Source organism: Podarcis vaucheri, assembly GCF_965113315.1.
Source record: "Podarcis vaucheri genome assembly, chromosome: 3".
Taxonomy (NCBI): Eukaryota; Metazoa; Chordata; class Lepidosauria; order Squamata; family Lacertidae; genus Podarcis; species Podarcis vaucheri.
The window spans coordinates 53,996,723-54,013,976 of record NC_138761.1 but is presented as its reverse complement, the minus strand read 5'-3'; the positions used below and the strand labels follow the sequence as shown (position 1 = coordinate 54,013,976).

At 43.3% G+C, this 17,254-nt stretch overlaps 1 protein-coding gene across 10 annotated transcripts in view; it reads left to right on the top strand.

The window, feature by feature from the left end:
* Positions 1–3,189: 3,189 nt before the first annotated feature.
* QKI (QKI, KH domain containing RNA binding) overlaps positions 3,190–17,254 on the top strand; it is a 108,966-nt gene continuing 94,901 nt past the window's right edge. For 4 of the 10 annotated variants that reach the window (XR_014217502.1, XR_014217503.1, XR_014217504.1 and 1 more), the window contains exon 1: positions 3,216–3,748. Coding sequence is in view for 7 of the 10 variants with exons in the window: in XM_082215330.1 (XP_082071456.1) it covers positions 3,607–3,748 (142 nt within the window). In the remaining 3 variants the exon portion in view is untranslated. Of the gene's footprint in view, positions 3,749–17,254 lie in introns of all 10 variants that reach the window. The other 6 variants (XM_082215325.1, XM_082215324.1, XM_082215326.1 and 3 more) reach the window with 5 other exon arrangements.

Here is a 17,254-nt window from a genome sequence, read left to right as displayed (position 1 = left end):
ACTAGTACTCACATCAGTTCTTGGGGGAAGTACCATAATATTTTGATTCACAAAATAATTGGATGCATTCATAAGGATAATACTGTATAAATGCAGTTCTTTAAAATAGCTTTGCCAAGTAATAAATGTTATCAATATCCCTTTGTTTAAATATGGAGAACTGCATAAACAAACAAGAACTTCTCTCATATTTACCTTAATGTGTTTTACACATCAATTTTAGTAGGAATTTCTGAGTAACACTCTAAACCTGAGCACACTTCCATAGGGCAAGACTTGTTGAACAAAGTGCAATATGCTTTTGAATAAATAGGGGACACGTGCTTGGCAAGTCCCTCTGAATTATTTTCAGGAAAATATGCCTCACCTAGAATAGAAATCTGTCTTGCAGTCTGATCCTGTGTACATTTTCTCAGAATGCTTCGGAGAAGTAAATAAACACTTCCATGAAAGTGTGTATGGGATCGATTCTATTTTTAAGGCAATTTTTTTGGGAGGAGGTAGAACATACACTATATAAGGAGGGAACCAACATAAATGTTAACACCGAAAAAAGTAGTACATGATCAGACAGAGGTATGTGGGTGTGACGACTGAAAAAGGAATTCGGTTACTTCGCTATGATCTGTTTCACATGTGTTGCGGCTGAACAAGCAGCAAAAAGGCGTCCACCTTGGAACAACGAAAGAAAGACAATGTCTGCCCTCTGAAATACTGCTTACATTCACATTTACGTAAATTTGATGTAAATAGGGGTGAATTTAAAAGGAGAGAGAACTGTGGCATCGATGCCGCTGCGGTACGCGTTGAAAACCCTGAGAAAGAGAAGCGGGTGGGGGAAGAGAAGGGAGAATCCGTGCAGCCCGTTTGGGTGGGTGGAGGGAGGGCGGTCTGGAGGCTTGCAAATTCCGCGGACCACAATGACAGTTGTAGGATCAGGTAACACCCGTCCTTGGCTGAAAGAGGCGCGGGGGGGTGCTTAGGAGAGGTTTAAGCATTGAAAACCTCGCGGGGGGGGGGGAGGGAGCAGCAGGTGCCGGGCTTCGTTTCGTATGCCAAGTTGCCTCCTTGGTCGAGCATGCAAGAGCCGGGAGGAAGGCGAGGACGGCCACGGCTTCTGCGCTTGGAGGGAGAGGGCGGTCCTGGATGGAAAAGCAACGGTCCGCGCCTACTCCCCACCCCTTTTAAGGGATTCAGACAACCGGGCCGCGGCCGGCTTGTGTTTTTGTGCGGCGGCCGCCGGGCACGCCGGACTTCAGGGACACCAAGAGGAAGCCCGTGCCGTGCTGGGCTTGGGAGCGACCCCCGCAGCATTCCGCACGGGGCTTGCCCCCAAGGGAGAGCGCCTATGGAGGGGGGAACCGAGGCCGTCGGGGGGGGGGGCAGGCGAGCCACACGCAGGTTCCTGCCTCCGCCTCATTCACAAGGATGCTTGCCCCGTCTGGCCGCGGCGAGACCGTTATAACAGCGGGAAGGACAGGTGCTCCTGAGAGGAGGGATCCCGCGAGGCAGAGGCCAGCAGGCCCGGGAGCAAAAGACAGCCTCGTTGCGGGGAAAGTCCCCGCGTGAGGCGACCGGGGCGGGGCTTGAGGGCTCCCGCGAGCAGCGCGCGGGAGGGTTGAGGTGGCCGCGAGGCGCGCCAACTGCCGAGCATCGCGCTGCCATAAGCGGCTGGCTCGGCGGTGCTGCGTTCCTGTGGCAAAAGGACGACACGGCTCCGCGCGTCAGGAGAGCCAGCGGGCGACACGTGCACACTACATATCGCAACCTCGGTGGGGACTGAACGCGAGCCGAGCAAAGGAGAGTTCGCCAACGGGCGCGTGTGCCTCGAGCTCCTTTTCCCCCACGGAGAAGCCGCTCTTCCCCCCGTGCCACTTCAAGGGGATAGAACAAAATTACTCTGGTTTCTCGCTCTGCGCAGGCGCACGGGGCTCCATTCAGCCTCGCCCCTCCCATTCCATTCCAACGCTTGGGGAAGAGACAGGGAGAGGGGCAGGGCCGCGGCACAATTGAAAGCGCGCGCGAGGGAGCGCGCGTATCCGTATCCCTCTAGGCGCATGCGTCTTAGAACCGCGACACAACCAGGACTTCCCCCCGCCACCGGCACGTGACCGGGCCCCGCCCCAATGTAAGATCGGTGAAGTAACAAGAGTTTCTTTAAGGAGTTTCTATAATCTCGTGCGCTCAGACGATTTTTCGTGGAAATTCGGCGGTGGTTCGGGGGAGGGGGAGAGGCGCCAGCCGATGGTAACGCGCACGCGCGCCAAAAGCAACAACACCTTACCCCCCCTCCCCTCATATACATGTCGAACGTAAAAGTAGTCTTAAGGCGGCGGCACGAGATTGCTCGTGCGCGCGCGCGCCCCCGTCACACCGAAGCAGGCACATATACAGTATTGCGTTGCGTGTTTATATATCCGTGTGCGCAGCGCCGCCGCGTTCTTTTTGGCGCGCGGTAGTTGGAGCTCCCCCCCCCCCCGCCGGGTTCCGCTCTGTTCTTCGTCAGGCGAGTCCCCAAGTCTCTCAGTAGGGGCGGGGCGGCCTGAGTCCGCCAAGTGGCGCTGCCGCCGCCGCCGCTCGCTGATTAACGGCCGCCCCGCCCCTGCCTCCTTCGCTGCTGCCGCCCCTCCCCCGCGCCCTCCCCTCCCCGCCGCCGCCGTTGCTTGCCTGCTACTGCCGCCGCCAGCGCTGAACTGAAGCGAACTCCGGAGCGAACTGAGGAGGAGAAAGACGAAGGAAGAAGAGGAGGAGGAGGAGGCACCGCGGCGGCGGCGGCAGGACAGAGACTCGCCAGCCACAAGCAAACGGCACCAGCGGGAGGGGAGGGAGGCAGGCGGAGCGGGAGGCGAGGCGGCGGCATCACCACCACCAGCAGCAGCAGCAGCAGAAGCAGCACCACCGGTGGCCGGGAACAGCCTTACAAGCGGCGGCGGCAGCGGCGGAGAGGACTCCTCGCGAAACAGTAGCCAAGCCCGCCCCCCGTTTGCCTGCCCGCCTCCCTCCCTCCCTTCCCCGCCGCGGAGACAGACCAGGGGGTAGCAGCAGCCGCGGCAGCCGCGCCGAGGAGAAGGAACCGCGGCCAACGTCTGCGTGTGCGGCGGCGGCGGGTGAGAGGAGGCGAAGCGGGCGGCGGGTGAGAGGAGGCGAAGCGGGCGGCGGCGGAGAGGGAAACACCGGAGACTGCGCCGGCCGCGGGCGCACGGCGCTGTGGGGAAAGGCTTCCCGTGGGAGCGGCGACTGGAAACAGGGAGAAACGGCGGCGGCGGAGGAAGACTAGGGCGCAGCCCTCCGTGGTGGAGGCGGAGGGGTTGGGGGGGTCACCGAGTTTCCCCCTCTTATTTTTTCTTCCTCTCTCTGTCTCGCCCGGGACCCAGCGGCGTGTGCTTTGGTGGCTTCTTCGTTGACGGCGCCCCCTTTTCCCCGCTCCCTCGTTTTCCTCCTTCTCACCCCCCCCGGTTTTAGGGGGGGAAAGGCCTCCTCCCCCCCTCGCGCTTCAAGCCCACATAACACACACCCCGTCTCTTTCCCCGCCTGGCGGGCGCCCAGTGCGGTGGTTGGGCGAGTGCTGGTGCGGGCGCTCGCTCGCTCTCTCCCTGCGCTTGGAATATGGTTGGGGAAATGGAAACCAAGGAGAAGCCCAAGCCGAGCCCCGATTACCTGATGCAGCTGATGAACGACAAGAAGCTCATGAGCAGCCTCCCCAACTTCTGCGGGATATTCAACCACCTCGAGAGGCTGCTGGACGAAGGTAAATGCACCTCCCCACCCCCACCCCCGAAAAATCAAGAGCAGCTCTCTCTTTTTAGTCGTGGCTGTGAGAGGAAAACGGTTGTTTCTCTATTGGGCCTCTACACCCTATACGGGATCCCCTTTGCCCTTCCCTCTCCCGTCCCGAAACGGGGGGTAGACTCTCCTCCCTTTCAATGGCGTCTTTCGGCCTTTCCTTCCCCCGTAAACAAAGGGGAGAGAAGCGGGAAGTCCCTTCGCAGAAGTTTCGGCCTTTGGGGACGAGGCGCTCGGGGAGGGAATAAAGTGTGGCTTTGTTGCGTTCCCTCGTTTTTTCTGCGTAGCTGCGTTTTTAACCGAGGGGGAAACGTCGCCGCCTCATTGAGGGGGGAAAGAAGGGGGGAGGGGGAGCGAAAGAGCCCAGGAGGTTGTTTTATTTTGGAAAGGGTGGGAAAAGCGAGTTCTGAGGATTACGGTAGGGAAAAAAAGTACGAAGGCGAAGTAGGCCGGGTGGCATGATTCATAGAAGTACTTGTGAACGAGTTTGCAGCCCGAAGAAATGAGGAACGGGGCGCTCTTGTTGTCGAGATTTGACTGGGAGGGAGGTGGTGCAAACCCATTGCTGAGACTGGAGGGCTTAGCTCTCTCCTCCCCTGTTGGGTGGCTTCTCCGTCACAAAAAATGAGTTTGTGCTTCAAGTTTGTGAGTAAACAGACCAAACTTTACTAGGCTTTGCCTTGGAAGAGTTTACACTGGAGAATAAGCGACTCCAGTGTCAAGAACAAAACGCCAGTTTGTTAAATATTGTTAAATACCCACCGCACGTTCCAGGCCATACACCTAATCCTCCTGTTCCCACTCCCAGTCTGTAAAGTCACTTTTGTGGAATTAAGACCTACGTTTTTACTGTAATCTGTGGTGTAACTCTTAGCACGCTTCAAAGTTTTTTGTTTTTTTTGTTTAAAAAATCCTAATTGTATGCTTTCAAATGGCTTGAGGATTACACCCAAAGGCTTTGCAAAACAGTGCTCTCTTGTCTTATTTTTTAATCACGTGTTGACTTCACTTGGATCTGAACCTGATTCCTTCCCCTCAAATCAAAACCCTGTCCCGAGAAATCATGAGTTTTGGCGCCCTATGAATTTTATGGGGGTAGTTTAAAACTTCAGTAGTTAGATATGAAAGATGTTGACATCTAATTTCAGTCATGGTTTTGGGTATTTTATTTTTCCAATTGAGAAAAGTTTATGCATAGTTTAAAATGGCCTTTGAAGGGTTTGTCTACACTTGAATTGGAAACGCTGTTAAGCATTTGTTTGATGTAAATAGTTGTGGGATGTTGATTTACAAACTGGAATTTTATTTCTGACTCTTGTTGGGATAACACTACTATAAATGAGACAGACATTGAAAGGATGCTATTTAGGAAGGAGCTTCAGATTCCGTAGTATGAAATTAAGATACGAATTTGAGCAGTAGCTTCTAAAGTAACTAAATTGAGCACAGTTATAACAATGGATTGAAAAAGTTACTGAATCATCAGTTTGATCTGGAAAAGGGAGGCACAGCGACTTTGTCACAAGAACAAAAGAGTAGAACATCTCTGGTGTCAAAAGGATATTTCAAGAAGAATATGTGAGGTCACTGAATCTTTTGAGTGTGGTATAACCTTGGAACTTCGGAAGCCTTTGAACTGGCATCTCCCCTCCCCTGTTTTGTGCAAGTCCAAAACAAGATCTGAAAGTTATCTAATTCAACAATCAAGCGGTTTCTTGTCCCTCCCTTATTTTTCTCCCCTCTTCCCCTCCCCATCACTTTCTGGATAGCTCAAGTTAAAAGTTCAGCTGCCCCTTTAATTCTTTCTGCCTTTTCCTGTTTGTGTTGGCTCCTGGGTGGAAGAACTGCAAATGCTGAAAACTTTCTGGAATGTTGAAAAAATGTTCCATGCAAATTAAATGAATGATCTAAATGTTTTAATATTTGAACACTAAGGGGCGCCAGTTCTTTCTTTTTGGAAAAAAAGATTGAAGATTTTAAGGCTTTTACTAAACATTTTTGCCAAAATTGGCAAACTTAAAAAGAAAATTTAAGAAGTATGTGAGATGTTGAACTTAAAGCAAGCATATTCACATATACTGTGCCTTTAGGTTTTATGATTGTGGTGTAATCCCCACCCCCTTCTCAAAATATTGTAGAAAGGTTTGTGCAGTAAATGAGTATCTGTGAAGTAATTACAATTGCTGTTTAGTCGCTTGCTAATCATGAAACAGTTAACATTTTTACTTCTGGATTTATTAAATTGTATTCACATTAACAAAAACTAAGAAAATATTCTGGCAATTTGATAGTTTTGTAGAACAGGAGGCAGAAAGTTTGTTTCCCACCCTCCGTTATTATTGGTATTTGGCGGTTATGTCAAGCTCAAAGAGTGTAAAAGATAGCTAGTAATATTAGGGCTTGGAGCATTCTAATGGAATCTATACGTATTTGTGGAAAACTGCAGATAACGTCTGTATTTTTATAGGTCAGTTGATTGTATGGGTAAATATCAATACTGTCCAAAATATTCTACATTTAATCATGCGTATGCCTTTTCATATTCAAAGGTACACAGAGATAAAGCTTCAATAATAGTGTAGATTCTCAAAATCATTGATTTTTGTTTTATTTATAAACAGCAGCAAAGTTATGTAAATTAACTTAATAAATATAAAGCTGCTTTTCTATTGGTTTATGGGAGCCTGTAGGAAGTGGAGGGAAGTCCTTTTCTTAGGTTAGAAGAACCTTTTGTTTCCAGCAATTGTCTGCTGAAAGTATTGCCACAAATTTTAGTCATGTATGCATTTTTTAAAGAAAGGAAAAAGTATATTTTTATGTGAATAGCAACTTGTTGAATTCCTTTTGTTTGTCTCCCCTTGTGTTATGAGTACACGGGGATTAAATATTTAATAAAGATGATGCTGAGCAAGCCAAATATCACGCTTCAACTGGAGATCGGCAAAGATATGTTCAGAGTTCATTTATGTGAGATTATTACTAGAAGCCCATATCCAGGTAGGATGAAGTTTCATTAACATCTATGTTCATTTTTTTTTTAAAAAAACAAACGAATCTAAAATGAGTACAGAATGGCACTGTCACAGAAGCAAGATGTTTAACCTTCGCATCATGACTAATGCTACTGCCGCATAATGTATATATCTTCTTTCTTTGGTGATCACTCGTAGCCGAGTAAGATTGTCTTCCATGAATATGGTCTTAACAAGTGTGTCCGTAGGTGACTTTGGAGGCCAATTCTGGATCCGCACAACCTTCCACAGTGGAGACAGGTTTCTGAACAGAAATTTGAGCCAAACTTGGTATGCTTTTGGTTCTGAGTATTCAGTATAAAAATAGCCATTTGGATTTTTTTTTTAACCAATTACAAATATTAGATTGAATCCCAAGTAATTATGGAGTCTACTCTGATGTAAACACCATTCAATTTAAGGGGGCTTACTTCTAGCTAAGCTGGTATAAGATTGCAGCCTTCGTTTAACCTGAAAACAATAGGATGTTGAGACCCATGTTGAACTAATAGGCTGCAATCCTGTGCACATTTATCTGGGTGTAAGCTTCACTCAGCAAACTAGTGCTTGCTTCTGAGAAAATATGCAACGGATTGCACTGAGTCTGGATCCATCCCACTACATGAAAGCTATTCAATTTATAAAGCAATTGTGTGTGTATTTATTTATTTAAAGCGTGCTGTGTGTGTGTGTGTGAACAAAATTCTATGCATTAAGCATGTCTACTAAGAATTAATTTCCATTGAACTCAATGGAGCTTGCCACCAAGCAAGCTTTAGTAAGCTTATTTTAGAGAAAATGCTGTTTTTAACTGGCTTCTATTTTAACCTTAAATGATTTTGTTAAATTGATAGTGAAGTATGTGCTTAGTCTCTTACATATACAGTATTCTTGGAACTTTGTTCTGCAGGATTTTTGTTTTCATTTTTTGTATGCAATATTTTCTGTAGAAATTTCAACTGAATTGGAAGATTAAATTACAGCTTTAATAAATTAGGAGTACAATTCAAGTATATAAATAAAGGCAAGAGATAAAGCCCCCCATCCTGCAAAACAGAATTTAAAATTATGATTGGAATTTTCCTATTCATGGACTTAACCTAATATGTATTTGCTCTTGTTCATTTGGGATCAGTGAGGCAGATACTGTACAGCTCTGGCCTTGACTCTTCTGGAACCCTTTGTGGGTATTTTCCACCAATATTTCTAGTGGCGGGGAGGACTTTTGGCATTGTTTTCAAGCGGAAACATATATATTCTCTGTCAGAACAGCACATTCAGGAGAATTTTTTTCTGAAAAGATCTGTAGGAAGTAGCCCCCAAATTTTCTATCACCTTGGCATAGCAACGTGTATGTCTTTTGTAAAAATTGTTCAAAAGCTTCAGTGGAGGCAAACATGGAAATAAATAGTAGCAGCCTTCTCAGATAGATTATCTCAAACTTTGATAGTGTGTATACTTGGCACATGTGTATTTTACAAAAGTCTCTGCCCTTCCTCCCTCTGGCTTGTTTGGCAGCCTTTCTGATCCCTCTTACTCATGCAGAAGGTCAGGTCTGCAGCTGGTGTTCAGTCAACAAGTGTTCTTGAAGAAACCGTAAAGAACTTTGAATACCTCTCTTCTTGATATCTCCCAGTTCACATCCCGTCTTCAGCAGAAGTTTTAAAAAGAATACAGTGAAAGGGAGGTATGAAGCCTCTTTAAGTGTATAGTGTCCAACAATTTTGTCCTGTTATGTGCTTGTAGAGCGGAAATTTTCCTCCACTGTGTGCCCCGACAAATCTGTTCTGGCAGTTTTTCTAACTCTTCAGAGCAGATTTGGGGGTGCTTGGGCTATGTGTATAGAGAGAAGTTCAATTGTGCAAACAGACTTGGGATAACTTGGTTGAATACAACCTTATTTAGGCTGAGTTCAGATTTTGAACCACTATAAGGAGCAAAACCAGACAAAAACAAAATAAAAGAATTATGTACCAGTTTGTTAAATACTGTTAACTGGATTCTTAAAGTGGCACAAGACCCTTGCAAAACTCTGGTGTTTCATTTGGCATAACTCATTTTAGTCACTTTCTGTTATAAGAAAGTGAGATTGAGTACCAGTTTTGTTTTGAGGGGAGGAAGCTGATAGGCAATCAAGCTTCCAAACACTTCCAGATATTTTTACAATTTTATAATGACACACTGTGTTCGTGGGTGCCAGTGTGTCTGCCAGTCCGCTATAGCTCCTGTGAAAGGTCTAGGTAAATAGCCCATCAAAAATCTTTAACACATGAGAGATTGTTTGCATTCCTGCTTCAATCCTGTTTCTACTGGAAGCGGGTTCTGTATTGAACATGTATCCTAAAATATTTCTATGTTTCAATTGAAAGCCAGGCCTGGACACCCATGTTTTTTGTGTTCTGAACACAGGAGAGGTGCAAAGAGCTCTGTCAGTGCAGCAATGGATAAGAAAGGTGCCATTTCTGAAGATGGGAGGGTGGACATGCCTACACTTTTTGTGGCTCTCTCATTTTCTTTAAAGGTGGCAGCCATTTTGTGCTATACCACACCCCTATAGCAACCATTTTGTGACTGGTGTCCACAGCACTTACTCAGAATTCCAAATGGTGCCCCCTGGCCCAGAGAGGTTAGTGGCCTATTGGCTACAAGCTATAGGCAGCCATTTTTACTGCTCCAAAAATAACCAATGCTAGCACATTTGTAAGTAAAACTTTTAAAAAACTTAAAATGTTTTATAATTACAAATGTTTTCATATATTTTGGGATGGAACAAAATACAACAACATTGTTTACATTTTTCAAACTTACCTAGATCTGTCTTGTTCTGTATTACATTTTTCAAACTTACCTAGCTCTGACTTCTACATTACTGAATCTTTCCTGCATTTACAGTATTTCTCTTTATTACATTCTGTTTAAAGAAATGTGTGGGATTTAAATAGGATGTAAGAGTTGTGTTTGAAAGTTAGACTTGCTCCTCTAGTTACTAGTGTTATACATTATAAATTCAGGCTGCTTGATGTATAGAGTAATTTGCCAGATGCATGCAAACATTCTATGAGGCATACATGTTATTTTTTTATTTTTGTACTTACCTCTTCTTAAACAATATTCACAGAGTGGTTATGCTTTCCCTAAATGGCTTATCCTTTGCTAATGCTTTTCCTAAATTGAGAAGAAATATTTGATATAATTGTTAAATGGAAGAAACACCCTTTATCTAGAGAAGTGTGATTACATTAATGAAGAATTTTGTACGTGCATGTTACAGTTAAATGACTATTCTAGAATTCTGATGCAAAATTTTAATGTGGCAATAGGATGTAAGAGTTGTGTTTGAAAGTTAAACTTGCAATTAACTGTGTGGCTTTGTTCAGCTTTTCTGTTTTTAAAGTGGTTTATAAATATGTAATTGAAAATTATTAAAATACAGAATTGTATTTCAAATTTCATGTCAGTATACATTATTATGCTTTTCTTTCAAATAAGAAAATTTTATATTTATAAACCTACTAGTTATCATTCTGTGACCAGCATAACTGCTGTATCATTAAGAAAGCATGAAATTTGATATTTGGTAACTCAGTCAGGCCCATTATATTCTAACCTGCTTGGTCATCCTGACACCTTATTGTGATTGGAATATGTTTCTTCCTTAAAACTCATGTATTTGCTGTTTTTCTGAAATAATATAAAGTCCATGTAGGTTGACAACTTTTCATTGAGACTTTACATGTGGTACCCTTTTTGAAATTTGTTTATACTTCAGTGATACAAATCTGGAATATGATTGTAATTTTGAAAATTCAGTTGAAAGACATGGCTTTGAACTACTTCATTAAGTCCAATTTGTATGTTGGATGTACTGCTAGAGTAAGAAATACAATAGTTCTGTGTATTGTGGTAAGAAAGGCTATTGGTGATGAATCTAATTCACTACATTAGTTGTATTGAAGCAGGAAGCTGATAATTTAAAACTCCTTGCTTTGATGAAGTTATGAAAAGAAACACTGACACAGGCAAGCAAATAAAAGGTGCAATCAAACATACAAAATTGTTTTTATTTACAGTGGTGCCCCGCAAGACGAAAAACTCGCTAGACGAAAGGGTTTTTCGGTTTTGCGTTGCTTCGCTAGACGAATTTCCCTATGGGCTTGCTTCGCAAGACGAAAACATCTTGCACTTTTTTTTAAGCCGCTTGCAGAGGCGCAGTTGCGATGGACCGTGCTTCGCAAGACGAAAAACATCGCAAGACGAAAAGACTCGCGGAACGAATTCTTTTCGTCTTGCGAAGCACCACTGTATAGTGTTGAATGGCTATAGGACATTGCCATTAATATAAAATGCATTACTTATTGGGGGGGGGCCAGTTTAGAGGGTATAGTCAGATTTGTAAACATCATACTGCATACTTTGAATCTCAGCTTCCCTTACCCAAATATTCAGATTCTGAGGGTGAAACATGCAAACTTCTGTTTCAGTTTACTTGCCTGTTGTTCTAGATCGTCCATAAATTTTCATGTTCTATATGTGCAAGTGGTAACAAAATGCTAAATTTGCAGTATATGAAGGCCTTCAAAATTTTCTTGAGTAACTTTTATGTTTGCTGCTTCCAACACATACATTAATTTTGTTTGTCCTGTTGAAATATCAAATATAGTTCTACTTTGTAGAATATGTGTAAAAATATATGAAGTCATTACAGCTGCTTCTAGCTTGTGTAGAAGGCTTAAAGGCCTTAAAACATGAAATGTTGCACCTCCCAGTTTGATGTCACAGTGTTTGGTTGTTGAGTGAAAAAGAGTCATTTTTCAAGAGCTTTCATAGGTTAAGCGTATTGTCGCTCTGATGCGTGAGGTGGAAGTGGTTGGAGTATAACAGTGAAGGAACAGCTGAAGAAACAGTGCTGGTAACAATAACAATAAGCCACTCCTTTCATGTACTGCAGGCTTTTGACTGGGATTGAAAGAACTACAGCGGACTCTCTGAGTATGAACTTAATTCGTTCCGGGGGTCCGTACGTACCCCAAAAAGTCTGCACCTAGAGGCGCCGCTTCTGCACACATGTGCGGGGCAAAACCTGGAAGTATACACTTCTGGGTTTGCCGCGTTCACAAACCGAAAGTTACGTTACCCGAAGGAAACATAACCCAAGGGTCCACTGTACTAAACTGTAAGGTGACGTAGGCTTTTTTGGGTTTTTTTGAATGACAGTCTACCATGCAGCACATAGCAGACTACTTTTAAAAAGTTGAGTGTACAGTATTGGGAATGAAGCAAATAGCCCAGCCATTTAGTTCTTAGTTGTGTTGCTTACATTTTTTTTTAAAAAAATAATATTTATTGTTTTTAAACCTTACAATAAAGAAAGAAGAAAAAAGAAGAGAAAAACATACAATACAATATATAAACAATATACAACACAACATTAACACATTAAACAAAGCAAAAACAAAAACAGTTCAAAAAACACACATCATACCATCTCAATATCCTCTTTCATTCCCTTGTTTCATCGACCTCCTCTCACCTCCCTTTTTGTATTCCATTTCTATTAATTGTTTAAGCAAATCCTTTCCATCTTTCTCTATTTTCTGTCATATGATTATCTTAACATATTTTAACCTTATTTCCCATTAACATTATAATACTTATTTATGCTTAATTCCTTAAAGCATTTCTACTAAAGCCATATAATTTCCTTCCAACATTTTTCTAACATTCATTAATTTTACATTTTTCCATATATAGATTTTAAACTTTTTCCAGTATTCTTCCACCGTCTCCTCTCCCTGGTCTCGGATTCTGCCAGTCATTTCCATCAATTCCATATAGTCCATCAACCTGGTAATCTTCTGTCCGAGGCTCTTAACTCTTTTCCAAGTCCCTTCTGCGAGTCTTCTTCATGTTATACATGCACTTTACTTTGTCTTTTCCTGATCTTGTTCTTATTTTCCTTCCTCTGACGCTGAAAAGTAAATCTCGAGGAAATTCCCACCTAGCAATGTTTTTATTCCTTCTCGACAAATCAGCCAGATCTCCATAGTTAAAACTAAAATTCACAAGGTATTTCTAGTCGTATTTCAAAGTTCCTCCAAGTCTAGCAGTCCCCACAACTCCGGTCTCCTCCTGGCCCAAGTCCAAGTCCCAAAAGTCAATGAATCCCTGCATGAAGGGATCTATCCAACTTCCCTTCTCCAGTCCAAGCGGGGCTCCAATCCTCAAAGTCTGGCTTTCTCTAGATTCCGTCATAAAAGGCATCCACTTATAATCATCAAATTGCATCTGTGAGGCTGGGGCTCTAACAACTTTCTCCCCCGCCTTCTCCTCAATTTGCCATGTCAAGGTAGATCCCTGTATCGATTCCTGAATAGTTTCTGTATTAATATTCACTTTTTGTCCAAAATTATAATCGTCACATCCGTCTTCCTATGGAGCTGTTCCAGTGAGTCATTAATCTTACATAATGCAACCACTGAGGCTTCTTCTGTCAACATTCTTAACAGTCAAAGGTCAATCCCAGATTCTCACGGTCTTGTCTTACACCTGGAAATTCCCCACTCAGCTCATGTTACAATTTCAATGGCTTCCTCTAGGGGGAAACAATTTCTATTTGTATCAATCCTTTTAAGCACAATTCAAACAATAAAGTTAGTTTCAATTTTCAATTACATTTACTCCTTCTTAAACGCAGAAGGAGACAATGGAAACAATGTATTTCTCTTCTTTAACTTACTGTCAACAAACGATCTATTCACAGTCAATGAACATATCCAAAACTTCAGTCCTACTAGCAGCCCGTTTCCAGGTTCAGAGCGGTGGTAATTTGATTTTCTTCACTCTCTCCTGCAGGCTTGCACGGTCTAAAAATTCCCCCCTCTCCTCCTGCTTCCAAGGGGGGTTTGATGATTTTAGCCGATGGAAGTTTAATCCTTTATGGAAAGCTTTCCAAGACTTTAGCTTGCAGCTTTTTTTGCTCCAGTCTATTTACAAAAGGGGAAGGCGGACTTCCTGTTTGAAACCTCCCCGTTTTGGTACCAAATTAAGATGTTTAAAAATCCAATTTTCCGTTCTACTCACAGGTAGTTGTTTTAAAATCGAATTGTCCACAGGAAAAAGTCAGCGCTCTCCGGCAACAGCAATGCGGCTTCACTCTGTGAAAGAAGCAGTCAATTTGCAGCACCGCGCCACTCACTCCACGTCGCTCCGGATCCCCGAAACCGGGTTTCCCCGTGAGTAGGGGAGGCGCAAAAGGTGCCAGCCGAATCCCACGTTCACATGCTTCACCCGCCTGTGATTTTTTGTGGGTCCCCGCCTTCGCCGTGGCGGTCAGACCCTAATTTCCACGAAGCGAATTCCTCTCGGTCAGAGGAATTCAGCCATTACCGGAGGCGCTAACCCGGAAGTCCCAGTTGTGTTGCTTTCAATGCAGAAATGGGAAATAAAAAATACCAGACAATGCAGGATTAGATGCAAGTGGTATGACAATATGTAACAGTTAATGTATAATTGTTACAACAGACACATAATTGCGGACTTCAAGTAGAATCTGAAAGATGTAGCCGATTCTTTGAAACTTCTGGTGTTGAGAAAGTTAATCTGAATGTCTGTGCAATGATGCATTTGCTTATAGGTCAACTGCTGCAAGTAGAATCTTACCTCAGTACTTCAGCATTCGGAGTCAGGGGCACTGTTTCAGGGTCTGGGGAGAGGGCAAAAAGATTGTGCATGCTGACTTTGATTAAGAGTGCACTTCTATGTTTGACATTAAGGTGCTCATCTGCTTCGAAGGATTGCTTCCACATTAACCCTTTTTTGTTTAATTTCCATATCTAGTTCAGTCCAGACAGTGTTTTCAAATAACTGCAGTCCACCCTGTGTGTGTGTGTGTTCACAACTATTTTGTGGCGATTGGTAAAAAAATACTGTGGCATTGTCAGGCTGTTCAGTGTTAATAGGTAAGGTACTATTGATTTGCTCTCTTGATTTTAGGCACTTCTTTCTGTGATGTTGCCTACTTTTTCTGTCATGGCGATAATAATACTCACTATAGATAATAGTTATTGTGCCGCAGTATGAACTAATCTCAGTGAACCTTCTGTTACCCCAGAAGTGGTTTGAGTCAGTTTGGAGGTTCCTATTGTGTAATATAGATAGGTTTATTTTGTTCTGGTATGCACTCTTTGCTTATTAACTCTGATGTTAAGCAGTAGACGTACTTAAAATATGATGGCTAAAATCATATTATATAAAGTTGTGAACAGGTTGGAACCAGTTTACTTAAGGGACTGCATTGCCCCATATTCCTGCCTTATCATTGGGTTTAGCCAGAAAGTCACTTTTAACGATACCACATGATGTTCATCTTGTTTCTATATGACACAGGTGTCTGTGTCTAGGATGCGGAACTCCTTTCTTATTATTATTAAGCAAGCCCCATTGGTACTTTAAGAATCTTCTATTTACACAGCATATTCTGATGAATACAACAGTTGGTTATTGTGTATCACTGTCCCATTGTTGGTAAAATATTTCTATGCAAGTGTTATGTTCACTACCTAGATGCTTTGTTTATTCTATAAAAGCCACTGAACTCAGTGAAATATTTAGGCAAAACATGCACACAGGATGGTGCTGCTAACTTAATAAATGAGGATCATTGCCTAGTTCTCCTTGGATGCTAAAGGCATGGTTGTGAATGACATCCAAGTTTGGAGTAATCCTTTTGGAGTATTTCAGTTTGATTATACAAGTCTTGGTAATGAGCTAAAATTGGGGCTTGCCACTGAAACATCCCCTTATCCAGGGGACATGTTGTATATTACTTTTGGCGTCACACTCAGCTTTGGAAGTACTCTGACTGTATCAAAAGCCCAGGCAGGTTTAAGGTGACCCTCTTGCCCTTGCAGGTTTCAAGTTTAGTTTCAAGGATATGAAGAGGTGTGTTACTTCAGTTATGCTGAACCAACACAAAGGGTTGAGTAATAAGGGGACTGTTGTAAGAACAGCTGTGGCTGCTACTGTCCCCCCCCCTGTAACTGAGGGCTTTACAGGAGTCACTGAACACTGCAGCAGTTTGTTCTGTTCTGGTACCTGTTGCTTTCAACGTGACAGGGGCAGCTGACCTTGCTGGTTCCAGTATTGGTTGAGAGTTCTCTAGTGCAGGGATGTCCAACCATAGATTGTGATCTACTGGTAGATCCCCAGCTGATCCTGGTAGATCGTGGGATCCTTATCGTGTACAAAAAGTTATGGGGGAAAAACCCAATAACTCTGGTCACTTCCCTCCTAAAAGAGCTCAACAACTCTGGGCAGTCCACCCACCCCACATATGCTCCTCCTTCCAATGTCAATGGGTAGATCACTGCCAGCTTTTTTATACTGGGAGTAGATCACAGTCTCTTGGGAGTTGGACATGCGTGCTCTAGTGTAGCATTTTATTAAGCTGTGTGAAATAGATGTTTGGTGCAACTTTTCCAAAATACATCAAAAGGCTATATCCAAAATATGCAATAAGTTGTGATAGATTCTTTGCGGTGTCAGTGTTAAATAAACAAACCATTTAGTGCAGTCAGGATTTGTTTAACCTAGGCTGTTGAATGTAAGATTCAGGGGCTTACGCAGTCCTCTTCTTTAGGTCTCCACAGTTTCACTCCATTACTAAAGCATTCCATAGAGCATGGTCATTTTTAGAGCCTAGAAGGCTGAGCTTCCAGTAACTGTTACATGTCACAACATAAGCATCTCTTCCATTCCACTTGATAGCTCTATAGCTATAGGGGCATGTGGAATTGACAGTTTGTTAAGGAAAATATGTGGATGAGTGACCATGGTTCAGTGGAAAAGCATAATTAATAAAAGGAGGGTAAGGCATTTGTCTGTGAAAGGATTTTGGAGGGCAAGCAAGGGGCATGTATGAAGGGACCTTGAATGGAATTTGAAACTTTAGGGTACCTAGATATGAAGTTGTTACTTCAGTACAGGGGAGGGCAGATTGAGGTCTGTGGGGTCTATTTCTTTTTTACTATTAGAACCCTGACATCTAGTCTTTAGAGCTAGGCGCACAATAGTAATAATGGGGGCAGAGCAAAATGGGCAGGTGGTCAGTTCATTTACCAGCTGTAACCCATGGACTGTTAACACAAGACATGTGTTAACATGGAAAATATTTTATATATAACAGTTAAACTGTTGGCAGTTAAAAAGTTGCAGTTGCCAATCTGCAGGAGGCCTCCGCTTAAATGCTTGTCTATCTGACCACTGTAGTAGAAAGTTGCTACAGACCAATGTTGGTTTTGATGGATAACGGTAGGTCCTTGGTTATATGTTAGATAGCCAGTATCTAGGCTTTGTCAAATCTGCTGCCTAGGGTAATTACAGTGGTACCTTGGGTTACATACGCTTCAGGTTACAGACTCCGCTAACCCAGAAATATTACCTTGGGTTAAGAACTTTGCTTC